At 42.5% G+C, this 19727-nt stretch overlaps 1 protein-coding gene across 2 annotated transcripts in view; it reads left to right on the forward strand.

Moving 5' to 3' along the window:
• C6H11orf24 (chromosome 6 C11orf24 homolog) overlaps positions 1-16372 on the forward strand; it is a 32391-nt gene extending 16019 nt beyond the window's left edge. The window contains exons 3-5 of one of the 2 annotated variants that reach the window (XM_074996003.1): positions 7962-8160; positions 11959-12075; positions 14607-16372. In XM_074996003.1, coding sequence (XP_074852104.1) covers positions 7962-8160; positions 11959-12075; positions 14607-15757 — 1467 coding nt within the window. In that variant the 3' untranslated portion in view covers positions 15758-16372. Of the gene's footprint in view, positions 1-7908; positions 8161-11958; positions 12076-14606 lie in introns of those variants that run through there. The other variant, XR_012645854.1, reaches the window with a different exon arrangement.
• The last annotated feature ends 3355 nt before the right edge of the window (positions 16373-19727 follow it).

A 19727-nucleotide genomic window follows, 5' to 3' on the forward strand; every position in this document is an offset into this window, starting at 1 on the left:
TAGAAGAAGCGGAGGGTTCAGGGGTGGAGCAAGGCAGCTGTTTGGTTAATAAGGTTTTGTTGCCTGGGTGGTAAAAACTGGCCTGCAATAATGATGATCAGTATCTGTCTTCCTCCCACTTTTTTTCTTCTCTCTCCTCCTTCCTCCCACCCTGCCACCAGATTCCTTGTTTCAATGCAGGAAGGTGAGCAGTGAGGGAGCAACATTTTTAAAGCTCTGCAAGCAGTGCTTCTGGGCTGTCTGGATGTGTGCACACTGCACAGTCATAGGTCACTCAGTTGTTGATTCCAGGTTTTTCTGGTTTTCCAGTTTGCTTGTTCCCTGCTGAATTGTAGCTGTAGATAGTAAAAGTAACCTCAGCATCTTTTTTTTTTTTTTTTGAGTAGTACACTCCTCACCTAGTTTTAATGGGATAGAGCATTAATACCCAGAGAGTGTTTTGTCCTGATGTTTGGCAGCTTGTTTCCTGAAGATCCAGGCTTGTGTTGCAGTTAAGGGTGGGGTGGAGGCAGGTGATAAAGCTGATGCTTTTTGCCCTATGAGTAAATGGTCTAGGAATCTTTGAATATGAAAGAGAGTTACATGGACTCTGAGCTCTAAACATATGCCACAGGGAGAGAATGGAGAAGAAGAGGGCATTGATTATAACTGAAATGGGTAGCCAAATTCAGGAGTGAGCTGTCAGTAACCGTGAGGTGCTTCCTGGCCATGTGGGACTGTGTGGAGCAGATGAGGCAAAAACTAGTCAGTCATTCTGATATTTGATATGCTATTACAAAATGTCTTCTGGTTTGTATTAGCATACATCTGCATTTGGTTATTCACTCTCTGGATTGGGAAATGAGCTATGTTCCCTGGCCCATATCACCACACACATCCACACACGCATACCAGCTGTAAAATCTAGAAGTAGTGTAGCTTCCTTCGCAGAGAAACTTAAAATGGTGTTAAGCTAGTAATTACATACCAATAACTTAAGAGGACAAAGTGTTCTTGTTTTAAAGTTGAAGTTAAGCTAGCATTTTAACATGAGAGGCAGAGAAGAGCTGAGCAAATAACTGTTTTGGGGTTTGTTTTTCATTTTTTAGGCAAACGTCTAATTAAAACTAAGGTTTTTTTCCTTGACCAAAGGAGAAATCAGAAAATCTTGAGCCAATATTTCAACTATCTAATCAAAATGGAATGAAGTGACATGTTTAGAATTTTTCAATATTTTGCTGAAACTATGTGCTAAGTAGCTTCTGTGCTCTGAAACTGTGTTTTTCAGCCAAATCTCTATTTTTAGCATGCTAGCTCAAAGTACAGCAAACACAGTACATCTTGTCAAGCTGGAAAATACATGTCTACCTTGAAATACAGATGTGTCCTTAGTAGTATCCATTTCAACAGGTTTCCAGCTCACCTATTGAAAACTGGCCATATAATAACTTGCTGAAAATCCTTATTTTGGAAGGGAGGAGGTGGCAAATGGGATGGTTTCCCTGATTGTTGCAATGCTCTTAGGGGCTAAATAAAACGGACCTTCAATCATGGGAATAGTGATCTCAGTAAATCTAGTGTTTAACCAAGAAAATGAGGAAATATATGCTGGAGAGGGAAAATCTATGAAATGAGTCTTGAGGATTGTACAGCCCACATCCTTGTGTAACGTAAATCTGTGTAGCTCCATTGACTTTAGCAGAGCCACACTCCTTTATATCAGCAGAGGATCTGCCTCCATGTCTTTTCTGTTTCGTGTGGGTGGGGTGCGCAAGCACTGGATGATGTGCCTTAGGGAACAGTTGTGCACTGGAAGGATGGTGGAGGTAATGGGGGGATTGGTTGTTGGTTTGCTTATTGTCTGGGTGTCCCATTTAAGACCTCTTAAAGATGTCTGATTCTCAAAGTGCACCTCAGACTTTCCCTAAACATCCATCCCTTGGAGATGTCAAGCTGGACATCAGAAACAGGCTCTCAGAATTGTAGATACTTTAGAAGAAAAAAATCTTGTTTTGGATCAGTTGCTGTCTTCTGTGACTTTTTGTTAACTGCAGGCCATGTAGAGCAAGGCAGGGACACATCAAGGTCTTCGTTACACTGTTCCTTTTGTGTCTCTTGGGTGACCTCTTAAGACCCTGTTAAAGTATGGGAAAGGGAAGGTACCATGAGTGTTTTGTTTTTTCAGTTGGCTTCTAGAGCTGGTCCTCCCTCTTGCTGGCCAATGACGAACTACCCAATGAAGGCCTTGTACTACTCTGACTGAGGAGTGCTGGCTTACAGGATTGAGTTCTCTTCCACATTCCAAAGGGGTTCATCTTACCCCGCTGTCACCTCAGCACAGTCATTTCTTCTCCTCTTAACGTTCTACACTTGCATCCAGTGGCTTTGGGGGATGAAGCAGCAAAGTGGAACAAAAGTCATGTGGCAAGAGGGACTTCATACAGTTTAGCAGATTTGGGGAACTTTTGCTCCCATAAATGCAGAGACACTAATTACTTTATGATAATAATTTTTAGCCATTAAGTGTGTTGCTGATTTAAAATGCATTAGTCTTTGCATCAGTTAAGCTTGATTAAAATTAGTGTATTGGTCTTAAAATTGTAGATTTCAATGTTACAGGTGTCTGGATTTCCAAAATATAACTGCAGAAGTTTACTCTTTGGGGATCAGTCACTGTGTCTACAAGGATATTGGTAAAGATGGGAAACCTAAGCTATAACTTTTTTTTTTAAAAAGGACCTCTCTGCATTTGTGTTTATGAACTATCAACCCTGATGAACATTACAAATAACAAGAGGCCCTGTAACATCTTAAAGACTGACAAATTATTAAGTAATGAGCTTCCATGGGTAAAACCCACTTCACATTATTGGAGTGCCCAGTATTCTTTCCCTTTCTATTGAAATGGATAAATACATGTATTATTGAACAAACAACTTAATTCTCAGGGTAATTTTCTTCAGGAGCTTATAAACAAAAGGAGACATTTTATGTATTTCTGCAGATAAGTACTAAAAGGACTCTCTCTACATCAGAGCTTCACAAACTTTTTGGCATCACCCCCCTCCCCTTTTGTTGTATGAGAAACCCTCATGCCCCCCACCTCTTCTTTACTATCACCCGTCCCCCTTTTAACAAAACATTCAATTCATAGTTTCAAAATAAACACAAAAAATGATATGTTATTTAAAGACAAAAATAAGCACGTAGTTTTTCTTGGCCCAAAACGTTGTTAAAAATGTAACTTACTATCAGAAACAAAATGAATTTAATGTGAAGGATGATGAGCTCCAGCCAGGTGCCTGAGCCCTGGACCCGCCACCCACGCCCTTCCAGCCACAGGCCAGCTGCCCAAGTCGTGGGATCACCAGCCTGAGCCACAGGCCTGCCACCTCAGCTCCACTAGCCATGGGCCCCTGGGCCCAAGCTGTGGGACCACCAGCCCGAGCTTCGCAGACCAGCCACCTGCACACGGCCAGGACCAGCTGCCCCAACCAGAGCCCCCACCTCCCCCATGTGTGCGAGCTGCCAGAACCCCCCTGCTGCACAAACCACGCACCAGCTGGACCGATGGTCCAGCTGCCAGAGCCTCTCCCTAAGCCAGGCATTGCCAGCCCCCCCACCCCCTTACCCCACCTCCTCCCCCCAGACAGACACCCCCAGCCCCTCATCTTTCTTTCCTCTCCTCCATCCCTTCTCCCAACCCACACTCACTCACTCACTCACTCACTCAGTTTGCAGGAGGGCACTCCCTGTGGCTCTTCACAACTGCCTTCTCTTTTTTATGAGTGCAGGGTCACCCTTGTAAAACAGCAGGGGCTGCTCTCAACAACTAAGGCTAGTACAGGGATCATGACCAATACTAGGTTATAATTTTTCAGGGTTAACTCCTGATTAGGGACAGACATCTTTCAAAGGGCTTTGAACACCCAACTCTTGACTATTATGTACTAAATTGGGGTGTTCCCAGATTACTAATCCCGTTTTGAAAATGTTGGCAGTATTCTACAGGTTTCTGAGACACATCTCCTCACCAGGCAAACGTCATAGGATGCACCCACTTAAAGGAAGACTTTTGAACCACCAGCAATTGAAGGCTGAAGCATAGAAATTGTTTCCATGGTGGCCAAGTTTAGATTTTACTCCATAATAGAAATAGCAAGAAGAAATTTCAGAGATGGGACATGCTCCTGAAAGAATCTGATTCCGTTTAATGCCTGGGTACCCCTACTCCTCTGCCGGCTTCCTTTACTGTGTCTCATCCCCTTTCTGTGAATTATGGTTCTATTGTTTACTTTATTTTTCTTTAACTAAAAGAAAAGGTTTGTAATGTACAGATTGAGTCATATTTTAACTATTCATTTTCCATATAATGTTATAGCTAAGATTTCATAGCAAATGGATATTATGAGAAGCTTATCTATTTTTCCTGTTTTAATAAATTTAAGAAAGAGTCAAGAGTGGTAGAACGGGACTTACTCCAGCTTATTTCCCGTTCAGTGTATCTATGTTATGTTTTTGTATAAGCAGCACCATCAATGTCGTTATACCACTGCATAATGTAAATAGGGCCTTGGCAAATCCTATGAGAACCAGGAGCAGTCCTCTTGGCACAAGACTAGATGGGGCTCATGAGCTGCGGTTCTCTAAGTCTATTTTTGCCAAGTCAGTCCTAGAAATATTTCTAACTGGCAGGACAGCTAGCCTGAGTGTACTCTTGACTGAGGATGGTGCTACATTGTCTACTCTTCTTGAGCAAAAAGATTAGGAAGAAGAGTGCTTTTGAAATTGGGGAACCCTTTCGAAGGAACCCCAGCTACATGACTATTTTTTTAGTTCGAAATCAGCACTTTCAATGGGCTGGGTGGCTGTCATTGTGCAAATAATGTGCTGAATATTCATGTCAGAACTTCATTTTGATTTTCAAATGGCTGTAATTTACATGCCCCTTCTGAAAGGGAGAGGTAGTGTAGCCACAGCCTTAATGTTTGTCACTGAACTACTGCTCTGTAGGTGAGCAATTTGCGTCATATCTGTGCCTTGGCTTCTTCCACTATAAAATGGGGAGACTTATTATCTACCTACATCCTCGGACTATTGTGGAGATTTGTTTAGCTATTAATTTTAGTAAGGCTACTGATACTCTCCCATGACCTTGTAAACACACTAAGGAAATATAGCTTAGGTGAATCTAGCATGGGGTCAGCAACCAAAATAGCAAGAAAAGCCATTTTTTTCCAATTCAGTAAAAAACGTTTTGAGGAGCTATTCATGTGAATATGAAACATTCCTTAATACATAACATCAAACTGTACTTTTTTGTAACCCCTAGTTTAATAACAGCGCACACACAACAATTTGTAATACCATGCATGTTTACTGTGGAGCTTCACAAACTTTTACATAGTCTGTTTCCTCACACTTCACATGTTTGTACCACTGTCTTCCTGACTTCCACTCCCAATTTTCTTTCTCTCTCGCTCTCTCTTTTCTCTGGAGGATGCTAGGGGGAGTTATCCGATGTTCTGAGCTAACGTATCATTTGCTATTTAGGTAAGAGTTTTTCATTATTGGGCTTTTAGATGTTCACAATTTATCAAAAATAATCAGGAGGGTTTTATTTTTACTTGGCAGTTATAGCATCGGGAGCCCCAAAGATGTCCGTGAAGAGCCGCATGTGGCTCTGGAGTCACAAGTTGCAGACCCCTGACCTAGCACAAAATGGGTGCACAGCTGTTTGGAAACACATACTTGGAGCGTGAACAATTGATAACTACTCTATCTAGAAGAGGCTATGGAACAGGGTCCTGCAGAGATCTGTCCTGGGACTGGTTCTATGTGGTATTTTCTTAAATTATTGGATAATTGTGTAGAGTACACTTAGTTTATAGAAGATATCAAACTTGGAGTGCTTCGAAGGACAAGGACTAGAATTTAAAATGATCTTGAAAAACTGGAGAAATGGGCTGAAATAAATAGGATGAAGCTACTTACGAGGGAATAACTAATTGAACAAATCCAAAATGGCAAATGACTGGTGAGGAAGGATTACAACAGGAGAAAATATGGGGATTCTAGTAGATCACCAAAAAAGAGTCAACAATGTAATATTTTAAAACAAAAAAAAAAAAACCTGGGCTGTGTTAGCATGAGTGTTTGTAAGCGAGACATGAGAAGGAATTCTTCCATGCTAGTCAGCACTAGTGAGGCCTGAATTTAGGATTATTGTGAAAATTGTGGACAAATTAGAGGAAAATCCAAAGGAGAATAACAAATTATAAAGGGTCGAGAAAATGTGCTATATAAGGAAAGATTGAAATAACTAGGTTTTCGTCTGGAAAAGACACAACAGAGGGGGACATAATAGTCTTCAAATACATAAAATGTTACAAAGAAGAGGGAGATAAATTTTTGACTGGCTTCATTGGGAATAGGCATTGGACAAGGACCTATTATTTCTGCTGGGAATGGGCAAATGGTTATGACCTGCTTTGTTGTGTGTAGAGGGCCGAAGTCCATCAGACTGCAAGCAGTGTGAACGGTTCCCAGTAACTACTGAGGCACTTTGAGCTCTTGGGATTTCTTGGGTTATCTGGACTCGCAGCTCAACTGAAATTTAAAAGGATTTTTTTAATTAACTTTTGGAATTGTCAGGAAGCTGAAGGCTGCACTGAACCAGTTGTTACCTGAACGTTCTTGGGCATTTCCTGCTGGGGAAAAAAAGTGGGACCACTAGGAAGATGTGAAGTGTGCAGATTGCCATACTCCTTTCCTGGTCCACCCAAGTTGACGGAACCCTCCTACTGGTCTCTATATTCAACCGCAGTGGCCATGTCCACTCTCTTGCGGGGCTTGTACGTCAATCTGAGGCTGATCTTCTAGGAAGATCAGTGATCCCGTTGACCTCTTGCAGTGGAGATGGCCTGGAAGCCTGAATTAAGGTGTAAACTCCAGCTATTTAATTAACATAGCTAGAGTTGTATAACTTAATTAGACCTTCCACTTTAGAGTAGACCTGCCCTGAGGCTCCTGTGCACCTTGCTTGAGATGGGTTTGAAATGCATAAATGTCTTCTTCCCATCCTGTTGGCTGAAACTTGAGGCTAGGTGCCTCATCCTGCCAAATAATTGGTGCTGGGCCTGTAAGAAGGAATGGTCAAAACCAGGGGTCATGTAATTGGGTGGGTTCTGATGCTTGCCTGGAATTATGGGATACAGCTTAATCTCTCTGCTGTGTGTGTGTAACATGGGGTTTTTTTTTTTCTTTAATTTACTCTATTTTGAACATCACCCACCAGCCCACCTGAGTCTGAAGTCCCAGTTTCACAGCATGCAGCTTTGTACCTGGATTAGTTGTTCCCATGGTTTTGATGTTGGTGTGGGCTATCCATTAGTGTCTTGATGCAGCTGTTGAAATTAGTTCACATATTTTTCATCTCATCACTTTTTTCATATGGTATGTGATTGACTCCTGCTGTGCTATTCCAACCTCTGCATGATCTGCTTCAAAAGTGGTTGGGCAAGGAGGAATTTGTTATTCAATAGCTCTTCCATGTTTTGCATGGAGCATACAATGTGTATGTGTGGGCCTTAAACAATCTTGACTTGGGACCTTTGGAAACTTAGTTCCTGATCTATGAGTAAGGAGCTGCAGCTTTGGGCTTGTGTGCTTTTCAGCATGATCCAGTATCTAAAGTGCAGGACTTATGGAGATCACAGGTTTAGTCCTAACTCTACCACTGACCTGTGACCTTAGGCAAGTCTCTTTTTTTCACTTTGCCTGCCTTGTTTCCTCATCTGTTTGATGGAGACCATGATGCTTACCTTCCTTTTTTATAAAGTGCTGTAAAATCGACAAATGAAAAAGGGTTGGGATCCATTTATTAATGCACCCTCTTGACATTGTTGTTTTAATATTTCTATTTGACAGATATGTCACTTGGGATCTGAATGTAATTGGCAAATACTTCTCCTGCACTACAGGCTCTAGAGAAGAATAGCGTGACTCCAAGGCCAGCCTTCAAGATGTGGACTGCTGTTGTGTTTTTCCTGTTGTTTTCCCTGTGCATATCTGGAAACAGAATTTCCATCTTAAAGGAGAGAGGGACTTGGGTGATTCAAATAAACAGGCTGAACAGTGAAAAGCATTGCAAGCAAGCTTGTAGAGGCCTGTTGCCTTCAGGTGAGCTAGTCTTCAGCATGAAATCTGTTTCTATGTTCTTAAAGGATTTCTTAAAGGACTCTTCTCTTCTGTACCCCCCAGCCCATGTCTCCTTTTTACTCCATTTGTTTACAGGCTTTTATAATTATGGCTTCTGTGTGGAGTCCTGTGGTGGCTTGATAATTTGACAGCTTTGTCTTAAATTGAAAACGGAGCAGCCATTTCCCAGGGCCTTTCTAGCTTCCATAAGAAGCAGCTAGTGTGTGTGTGCTGAGAGCATGCATGTGAATGGCATGAGGTCACAAGCTCCAGCTATCAACATAGCATGCAGCTAGTTGTTGGTAAGCAAACATCTCTCAACCATCACAGCTGTCTGCTGTAGCCATCTATGCTCGCTGATATTCTCGCTTCCATGGTTTCTCTCTTGGAGGAAGCTACAGGTTGAACCTCTCTAACCCAGCACCCTCAGGACCTGACCAGTGCCAGATGAGAATTTGCTGGACCACAGGAGGTCAATATTGTCTAGCAGCATTACCAACACTTCCACTGCTTACTGGGCTCTTGGAAGACATTTAGGTGTAAATTAAAGCTAAGTAACAGCACAGAACGTGGAGAGCCAGGACTTGTGGCTGTAAACAAGGTGTATGAGGCCATGGGAATCTTGGCCACACTCATGATAAGTGGTCATCCAGAGATCAGTAATCCAGCATGATTTTAGTTGTTGCCAGACCAGAGTTCCAGATTAGAGAGGTTCAACCTGTCATTGCTTTGTCTTGCACTAGCTTGGCTGAGAACTGACAATTTGAAGTGGCTAGTGAATTTTGAGTGCATGACTTGACATGCCCTAAAGGGCCCTGTTTTTCAGAGCTAATGTGTCCTAATTATTGACATTCTTCCCAGTACAAAAGAATGAAGGGATAGCATCACATGTCCACACAAGCCAGCATCATTGCTCTCAGCATACATTACTCTATTCCCTTGTCTGCAGAGATCTTCACAGCTCTTCGTTTCAGAGGTGGAGAATTTTTGTTAATATATATTGAGTTAAAACAAAAAATAGCATTAAGCTGAGGGCCAGATCTTGGGGCTGCCATCTGCACAATTCTCTTCAAGGTATCTTTGAGAGGCTTTTATTTGTCCCATTGTTTTTTGTCTCCACTGGTAGAGTATACAGACACGGTGGATAATATGTTGCTAGGCACTAGGGGCTTTTTCCTCCCCCAGATATGGGTATTATAGGGTTTGCAATACCAAGCTAACTGAACTAGTATTGTGTGGGGCTTCAAAGGAATGTGATAGGGTGAACTACGAAGCTAATACACCTAATTGTGCCCGTAATGTATGGCATGAAAAATTCCTTCGTAACTCCTGCCTTGATCAGCTTCTGCCCTGCGCTGCTGTGCATGATATCATTATAATTTGCCAAATGTGGTGGGTATGTTCTACCCTATATGACTGAATTCAAGTTGTTGTTGTTGTTGTTGTTTCTGGCTCTAGCTCAACTGGCTTAGTCTTAGTTGCTTGGTCATGAGAAATACTGAATTCCCTCAAGTACCATGCAACCTCATGAAATTTCACTGGTCTGTTTTCTGAGCTGCTAAAGAATGAAAAGTCTTTATCCCCATCTCCCCACAGGTTAAAAAACTTTCTAGATGCTTTTTTTCTTTTTGGGTAACATAAATGACTTGTTTTAAATTTTAACACTTAACCAGAGTCTTAATTTGTGATGAGGACCTGTGGCTTTGGCGATAACTTGAAACAAAAAACACACTGCATTCAGCATGTGTTTGCTCTTCCCCCTGTTCACACGTGTTGTTTTTAACATGCAATAAAGGGAGCGAACACTTCTTATACCAGTGTGTATAAGTGTAACTGGCTTCTGACTGAGCAATTGAACCCTGCCTGACTTGTCCCTCGTGAGCTGGTTCTAAGCAGCCTCCACTTTCTGTCTAGACATCCTGTACATCCCCCTTTTTCGTTCACTTGATTATATTTTCATAGGTCACTCACATGCCCTCTTCGGGGTCTAAAACTATAAATCATTTTTAATCCCTCTGACTTGGTACCAACAAATTCTTCTTTTACTACGTGACAGCTCATTGCTGTCTTAGGCTTTTAGCCAAGCAAACTAATTCCTGCCATTTTGTCACACCTATCACACGTTAAGCTTGGTGGGTTTTGGTTCTTGGATCTTCTGGAAGCATCTCTGTGTAACATCCATCCCCTGTCACAGATGCAAACATATCAAGTCTACTGCCTCACATAGAAAAAAAGAGAATACAAACCAGCCTCATGGCTCAGCTGTGGGTGTATACTTCCATTTACTATAGTAGCACTATGATGGAGTTATGATATTAAGCAGAGATAAAAGGAGCAGGAAAATAACTGCACATAAAACTTATCATGCTACAATCCCTGTCTAAGAGAAGCATTTTACCTAAAGCAGCCTTTCAGCATCACTCACTCTAGTATGGGGAAACTTTTTGGGAGTTCGGGGCCACTGACCCACATAAAAATCAGTAGGAGACCACACAAGTGAAGCCAAAAAAGCCTTCTCATCGACCTGTTCTTCCCCGTTTTGCCCCAGTGAGGAGGGAAAAACTTAAACATGCGGGGCCCCCAGCTGAGAAGCAGAAAAAAGGCATTCACCTCACTGCCCTCATGTTCCACATTGGAGCCTAGGGCATCCTGGTGGGTGGGAGAAGCAATCCTATTCCTAGGGGACTGGGGCTAGTGGAGTTTGAGAGGGCACCTCTAGGCTCTGGGTTGAGGTCCAAAAGGAGGCGTTCTGCCAGGAAGCAGGCTGGGGTGAGGATATGGGGTCAAGGCAGAGGTGGGGTGCTGGGGATGTGGGTAGAGGCTGTGGGCAGGAAGTAGGATGCAGGAATGAGCTGGGGATGCAGGGTCTGGGTGGCTGGAAGCATGGGGTCTGGGAAGGAGATAGGGAGCAGGAGTGGGGTGGGGTCTCGGCATCAGGAGTCAGGGGATGGGGGTGCCTACCTGGTGCAGTGGGGGGGGGGGGCACACATGGCTACACAGGGCTCTGTGCTCTGCAGGAGCCTGCCCCCTGCCAGGCAGAGCACAGGGCCCAGACTTGGCACCTGCTTGCCTGGATCAGGCCCACAAAATGTAGGTTTCCCACCCCAACCTACCCCATTCATAGAATGCTAAGAGTGCTGAACTTTTGTCATTTCAGTACAGAATTACACAATGATTTCTTGCTTTCCTTATTTCCCCCGAGTTTGTATGTTACTAGAGTTAGGATGAATACCACATCCTCATGTTAATTTGCTCTCCACTTTATCTCCAATGCAAATGAACCATCCATTGCCTCTAGCATTATCAGGCTCAGTTTGAATTAGTAACAGGGACATAACTCATCCTCCCCCTTGTTTGAAAGATTTTTCTTTTCTTTTGGTTATGAACTTTAAAGCATAATATCTGGTGAACTCAAGTGGGGAGCTCTGTGAACTGACCTACCTGTGTCCAGTTCATACCTGATGCAGCTCCATTGATTTCACTGGCGTTCCAGCCTCTTGGAAGAAGTCTGTGTGATCCTGCAGGAATGCTGATTGTTACAGGGTTCACAACAGATTCTTATATCAAGTTCATTGAACTCTGAAGTTAACTTGGATTTGAAACTACAAAGTTTTGAAGTTTTGCATGCAGCATGTTTTGGTCCATTCTGCTGCACGTAAAGGAATTTTTTTTTTAAATAGCTTTGCCAGCAGGGTAAAATCCCATGACCCCCCTGGGTCTGAGGTTGTTTAAAATCCAGATTTCCTTTAATTTATGTGGCTTCTTGCCTTGTGTTTTTAGGGAATCGCTACTGCAACTGGTCAGTGTTCTATCAGAATCATTGTGTTCTCTTACACTGTCGCCATCTGCATGCGTGTCAGAATACCAGCACTCAGGACATTAAAGATCTACTTGAAGGTAATTTTACACTGTGGGGCTCTTGGTAAAATCAGACAGCTCAGTCACCTTTTAAGGTAAAAAAAGATTGCCTCAGACTAAATGCCCTACACTATAGCTAAAGCCACACTACAGCCGGTCGATCTTCCAGGGTTTCATTTCATGCAAATGTGAAATGACCTTCCCAGGGGTCAATGTTGACTCTGTACTCTTCGCTAGAGGCAAGGAATAAGGAAGGTCAACAGGAGAAACATTCCTGTCGACCTTCCTCCTTGTGAACAGACATGGAAGTTGACCACAGATAAATCAATGTTACATAATTGGCATAGCTCAAATTGCGTATTGGTGGCTGACTTGTATGTCTAGTATAGGCATAGTCTCAGTGTTGTGTTTTGCACCTGTTGCTGAGAAGGGAGGGCATGCGATATGTTTGTAATGCAGAATTGATCCATTGGAGAATTTCTCCCATTGTCTCTTCTGGTAGATATAATAATGAAAGAACATGGTCATGGGTAGTGGGTGAAGCAAAATCTTCCTGTAGTAAGGGCAAGTCAGTTGTCTGCTGACTATAACATGAAATAGTCTAGATTACGTGATGCAGCTCTTCTGTGTTACATTTTCTTGACCGGTATTTCTAAACTGATTTTGAAGGTACGCTTAAGCCTTCATAAAACAGTTGTTCATGGCTGCTACATACTTAATGCACCAAAAGACATTATTTTAAATGATCAGGCTGTTTAATGTGTTCCTAACAAAATTCAATTGCTTTTAGAAAAACAGGGACTCTTTTATTTTGTGTGGTCTCCATAACAATAGACTTGTTTTTTGAGATTTCACCATTTGTTTGTTTAAAAATGTTTCCAAAGATTTTAGGAATAACAAAGGATTTTGTATCTTGCTAAGGTACTGATTTTGGTGGAAGGTTCTCTTAAAATTAGTTCATTGAATAGTAAGGAGTAAAGAAAGAGAAATTCATTTTTCTGGCTGTGGAATAAAGGGATAGTCGTCCGTTTTAAGAGCTTTCTTTCACTTGCCTTGAGAAGTGCAGGGATGGACAGAAGGACAGACAGACTTTGGAAGCAAGTATTTATACTATAGTAAATTTAAAATTAAAATATGTATTTTAGATAAGTGTGGGCTTCTGAAAATTTTTTTTAAATAATATCTAAAACTGAATACTCCAGATGGTGCATCTAAATATCTATTCAAGGGTGGTTGTTTTTCAGTCTTCAGCAACAAGCATTTCGTTAATTTAAACTAAGATCCACTAGATATATTATACTAACGCACAACTGCTTTTATCAATAAATTCAGAAACTGACATTGTATACCTTCAGGTTGGCACATGCCTGTTAAATGGCTTCACTACCACTTAATGGCTGTTTCACAAGTTCAGTGTTCTGCTAATCAATCTGGCAAGCTGGAAGGCTTTTCCCTTTTAAGATAATAGAGCCACTGTAGGAGCAGAATCTCTCACCAGGCTGCAAGAGCCTACTACACAAGCCTGTGTGGTCAGAGTAGGGATAGACGGGGGTGAGGTTGAGCACTAAGACCAGGGAAGCCCTTGCCTCCCCTGGCCACTTATACCCACAGCCCATAAACATGGTATAGCTTTTAAAGCCACATGATTTTTAGCCCATCCCAGTTAAAGGGCTTCCTAGCCACCCCTATTGCACTCTGCAATCTGTCCTTTGGAAGATTAGTTCAAAAGGATCCTACATTAATGAAAGAAACCTGAAAGGGTGCCACCAAGGGATTACATTTCCTGCCGAAACAGCACATGCATGAGTAATCAGAAAGGTATTAGCTGCAAGTGTTAGCCGTGGTTTTATAGCATATGGGGCTTCAGTTTTAATTAAGTCACCCCATAACAAAATGTTGCTTGTTGACAATGGGTTACCAATTTGAAATGTGGTTAAAAATTCATCTGTGCACCAAATTAACAAAAATATCCTTCAGACTCATCCATGGTTAATGTTGTATTGTCAGATTGCTTGAGGATTTAATGGCTTAACTTTTCTAATGCTTATAGGATTCATGCCATTAAAAGCCTGATCATCAGCTGAGGCAGCTTACATATTTTGGGGGAAAACCCTCAAAAAAATTTTAAAGGTAAAATTATGGACCTAAATAAAGGTCTTGAATAGTGCCTTTTAATATATTCGAGCCAGGGGCCTTTGGTTGCTGACATCTGCTATCAGGTCACAGTGAAGGGTACTGCCTCTCTGCTTTTGAGAACAACGTTGAGACTTGAAGTGCTACCCTTCTTTTGAGCTATTCAGAGGATTCCTGTTCTGGAGAGACAAATGACAGAGGTCCCTGGCATGGAAGGTAATCCAGGAAAGGGTTCAGCTTCTGAGAGGGCTTTACGCAAATAGGAGATTTGCTTAGTTTGCTTGTACTCTCATTTACCTAGAGTAAATAGGGTGTAATGCCATTGATGTAAGCTGCATGTCTTCTGCTTCAGGAGATACTCCTGATTTGCTCATCTATAAATGAGATCACAGTTAGGCCCACTGATTTTTGAACTCCTTTGGTTTTTATTTTTAAAGAACTTGTCCTTAAGAGAAGAGAAACACGGGCCCTTGACAGAATAAGAAGGCAAGAAGATTCTAAAACAAGCCAAAAGACTCCGCTAGAGCAAACAAGCGTTCCATCTTCGTCATCAGCTCAAGTAATGAGTAGTGTGATAGGTACCAGAATAAATCTGACAACAGTAATTACAACTACTGCCACAATTACCAGCACCACCACCACTGCTGCAACAAACGCCACCACAACCACCCAACCCACCAAGGAAACCACAAGTGAGATAAGTACAACTACTCCATCAGCCACAATGGTCAGAACCCCCAGCATCTCTGCAAATTCCACTGTCCCTACCAGCACCACGTCTCCCACTATCTCCACTCCTGTTACAAATAACACTCCATCCAACTCCACGGTCACAGCCACCTTTGAAAAGACAAGTGAAACTGTGTCCACTTCAGGAACAAATGCAACCTTGTCTCAAACTACTGTTGCCACCACTGTGAGAACTACAGTGTATCACCTGACAAAGCCCAATGCAACCATTGCCACAAGCAGCTCTCACACGGTTAGCACTGTTCCTACTGTTGGAATTGGCCCAGAGACATCTACAGCTGCAACCACTACCAACAGCCTCCAGAATTCAAAAGCTCATCCCCTAAATTCTACAATCACCAGTCCACTGTCAAAGAATGCCAATCCCACAATGGCAACAATCAAAGGTACTTCAACCCCTGAGCCTCTGACAACGTCAGTGGAGGGGCTCAAACATGTCACAGGCAAGCCATCTCCTACACTCTTGGCCCAAACAAAGGGTGCTAAGACTTCAGCAGATAACCAGCCAACAACAAAGGCCACCACAGAACCTGGAGTGATAACCTATAGTGCTCTCTTGACTACGAGCAGGGGCCCAACAAATGCACCCAAAACAACAGTCTTGGAGTTGGACAGAGGTCAGCAAAACACAGACTATGACAATCTGCTGATAACTGAGCCTCTGACTCAGTACTTGGTGGACACCAGTTCGCTCCTGGCGGTACTTCTATTTGGTATCATATTTTTCATAACTGTCTTAGTTCTATTTGCCATGCAGGCTTATGAAAGCTACAAGAAAAAGGGCTATATGCAAGTGGACTACTTAATTAATGGAATGTACGCGGACTCAGAAATGTGACAGGAAGGACAAGGGTGGTCAGAGAGGCTTAAATATGTAGCAAGGAAGTGGACAGCCATTCATTCCTGTTTGCTTGAGGACAGACTGAAAGTGCTTCCGAATTACTTCTAGTGCAATTTAGGAGAAATGCCATGTACTATATAACTTTTATTTTTTACCAACTGCAACAAGTTGCCATAGAGAGGTTTCTAGAACTCTTCCAACCATGTTTCTAGCAATTCCTTTTGCATTGCAAAATGAAGCCATGGGTTAAGCCATCACCCTCTGAGAATGGTATGTGCTTCTTGGGCTTTGTGTTTACACTTCATTTAACTTCCTGGGTTTTGTTAATTTTACACACCTGCCCACTTTCTACAAAGTGCTTTGGGCTCTCCAGATGAGAAGCACTATAGAAATGCTAAGTGTTACTCAGACTGCATTGGAGAGCTTGTAATCAAATGAGCTTCATGTTTCATGAAGCTTCCTGCTTGTTTAGAGATCTGTTTATGTGATACCAATAATGCTCTGCTTACTGCTAATTTTAAGATGATTCTTCCAAAGGTGCAGATTGTGTTTGTGCACCTATATGACCTTATTTTTGTATTCACTCACTCAATAAAAAGGGACCTGGAGGGCAAGCAATATTTTGTTCGTCTGTGTTCCCCTCTACATCCCACCCCCAAAACGCATCTTGCAGGCAAGTTGCTATTTCTTCACAGCTTATAGAACTGAGCCACCAGGACAGTTACAAGCTTGGGGCTCAATCCCCAGCATAGGCTAGAAAGCCCACAAGCCCGTTGGTGAGACACAACACCTCACCAGAAATGCTCATCTCCTCTCAGGTTAAGTCCTTTGTTCTGTGAGGTCTGATCCTGCAAATATATGCATGGTCCTGTTTTCCTGCACAGAACATGTTGACTCCAATACGGGATTGGAGTCTACATTTATGTTCGGTTGAGATTTGGGATGAAAGCTTACATGGATCTGACACTTACTGTGTTTTCCAACTCCGTAACTTGTTCTGGGACAAGCCCGTGGAAGTGTGGCCTTCTGCCCACTGGCCAAGGAAAGCAAACACTTACCACATTGTCTCAGCCACAAAAACAGTGCAAGCTTGGGATGCTGATCATGCTTGCTTTTCACTCATTCTCAAAAGCAGTTGGTTTCCTTCTGAGGTGCCCTACATCAGTCCCATACAGTAAGAGTTGTAAATACATTTAATGATCCTTCATGAAGGTTCTGGGCTGACAAAAATCTCTCCTCTGGGTGAAGTGCTAATATGAATAGAAAACTACACCACTACTTGCTTGCTATTTTTACCAGCTGTGGCAGCCTACCTTTGACTAGAATCCATTTCTTTCCTGCATGCTGCAGGCCCTAGTGACAGGCATACCTCAGAAGGTGTGGGTTTGGACTGAAAGGAACCTTGAGAGGTCCAGTCACCTGTATTCAGCCAGGAAAAAGCACCATCTAGACCAGTGGTGGGCAACCTGAGGCCCGTTGGCAGCATGAGGTCCGTCAGTGTTCTTCGTGTAGTCGGCAAGACATTTTGTTTAGCATTGTCCGTGTGCAGGGTTACCAGATTCCACTGGTCTTTGTTTGCTTGCTTTTTTTCCTACAGGTATTCCTGAAGTGACACGTAAATAAAGGACACATGAAGTGAGGTGCGTGCTCATTGTACACAACCTTGACTTGTGAGAGCTGTGGGCTCCCTCTGCATCCAGTCAAAGTACTGCTACAGTTCAGTCTGCACACACCACAAAATCCAGGTATGCAGGTGCAGTTAGCAAAACTACCCTAGTCCAGGGGTGACCATCTTGGTTACAACGATCTTGCAGCCCACTGAGCTAGAGGGCCACTAGCCTAGGTTGTCCATTGCTAATCTAGACCATCCCTGACAGGAGTTTGTCTAACCTGCTTTTAACAATTCCAATGAGAAGATTCCACAGCCCCTCTAGACAATTTGCTTAACCAGGATGGATGCACCAACCAGAAGAGAATCTCTCCTCCTCCCTCTCCTACAGCTGTATTGGTGCTATAGAGCTGCTAGTTACTGCAGTCTCACTTCTGTCACAAAGCATTCAGCTCTGCCTTTAGGCTCTGGAAGGATATCTACTCTGAGCGTCTGCTGTTCTTTGTTATCTGTCAGAGGAAACCTCCACCACCTTTTGAGGCTAAAGTAGGGGCAGAGGGAGACAAACTGACTCTTTGCAACACTTGCAGCCTAGTTCTGTGGGTAACTGGGTCATGCTGGCCTTGGCACAACTTAAAATTGCCCAGGTTGCTCTGGTGTGCTGGTCTGTTATGTCAATGAGTGTTGTTGGAGCAGCATGCACTCTGGCAATACTAAGGGATAGCTCTGTGTGAGTGTCATAGAGTCAGCATAGAAAATGGATTATGCACATGGGGTGAATGTTTGTTTGTTTGTTTTTAACTGTGTACTGAAAGCAAGTCCAAGTTCTATTGTGCTTGCAGAGCAGCATACAGGGGACATAGGAGGATCCTCTTTTTTTCCCTCAGCCGATCATTCCCATTCAAATCACCTGCGACCATTTTTGCAAAGATGTTAATGTTTTGTGATCCCAAGTGAATTTAAACAACCAGGGCACTGACACCTGCCTGCATTATCTAATTTGCCCTTTTTAACAAGCCTTGATATCTGTCATCACTGACTTGACCAACTCACTGCTCACTTCCCCCTTGTATTATGACTCAATGTATTTAATAACCCTAATTCCGTCCTGCAGATGTGTCGTTCACCGTGGTACTTTGAGCCTTCTTGTTCAGCTAGATTTTTAGGCCATAGGAAGGATTGTTTTTCTTAAAGTCCTTCCCAAAATGCAATTATCAAAAACTCCTAAATCAGGCCTCCCATGACTTGTCTTTCTAATCAGATAAGAATCTCTGAAGCAGGAGTGTGCTTATTTTTGGGTTCTTAGAAGTTTGGTATCTACTGTATTTGAGAGAGTTTGTCTGTTCAAGAATTCTTCCTGAATGATAATAGTAAGGACCAGCAAATTTGGTATACAGATTGCTTCTCATAAGACCAAACAAAAAAGACAGAATCCCCAGGCAAGCAAAATGGGCTGGTTAAGGGTTCCCATACCCAGTCTATGACTGTCCCAGTCTAAGCCCCCAAGTACCCTCACCTCTGAATATACCATACATTTGCCATTAGCCATGATGCAGAGTTTGCTAGAATTTCTCTTCCAGGAAGCAAAAACTAGTCACTTACTTCCAAAGTGTCTGATTGCTTTGCTGCTCTTTTTTGTTCTTGTTTTTTCAATCAATTAATTGGTTTTGATCCTTTCTAGCCTTAAAAAAACATAAAAAAACAAAAAACTATGATCTCATATGACCTACTGTATAACAGACGCACTCATACCTTCTGCCCCAACCTCAGTAGTTTATGCATTGAACCCATAACTAAATGTTTAGTCACTGTGCTCTACGTAGTCCATCGTTAACAAGACATCTAGTCTTGAGTTAGTGATGGCAAATGAATCTGCCTCCTCAGGTAAGTTATTCTAGGGGTGAGTGAAGACCCATTAAGGAGGAAATTGAACAACTTTGTTTGAAAGATTGCTGCTAGTTATAGCACAATAGAAAAATGTGACTGGCTTCTAGCGTGGTGTTGTCTGGGAGAAATGAATAGCTAATCCATTCCAGAAGCACCACTACTGTGAAGTGGAGAACATCTGACATACATCTGACTGCAGCCAGTCTCCCAATCTCTTTCTAAATGAAAAATAGTAACATCCTGGAATTTAATTTGGCACAAATGAGTCTTATATGCTCTCCTTAGTCTTCTGAATTGCGTGCAGTGGTGGTTCCTGCCAGTTGAGTTACATGAAAGCAGGTTTCCATACACCCCTATTTGCTAAATTAGAAATCCCCTTATTCCTGATGGCAAAGGAGGGCAGGGAAAGCAAATAAAAAGGCAATGAATGAAAACATGAAAAGAAAAATCATGGAGGCAGCGGGGGTGGGG

Source organism: Carettochelys insculpta, chromosome 6, assembly GCF_033958435.1.
Source record: "Carettochelys insculpta isolate YL-2023 chromosome 6, ASM3395843v1, whole genome shotgun sequence".
NCBI classification, from domain to species: Eukaryota; Metazoa; Chordata; order Testudines; family Carettochelyidae; genus Carettochelys; species Carettochelys insculpta.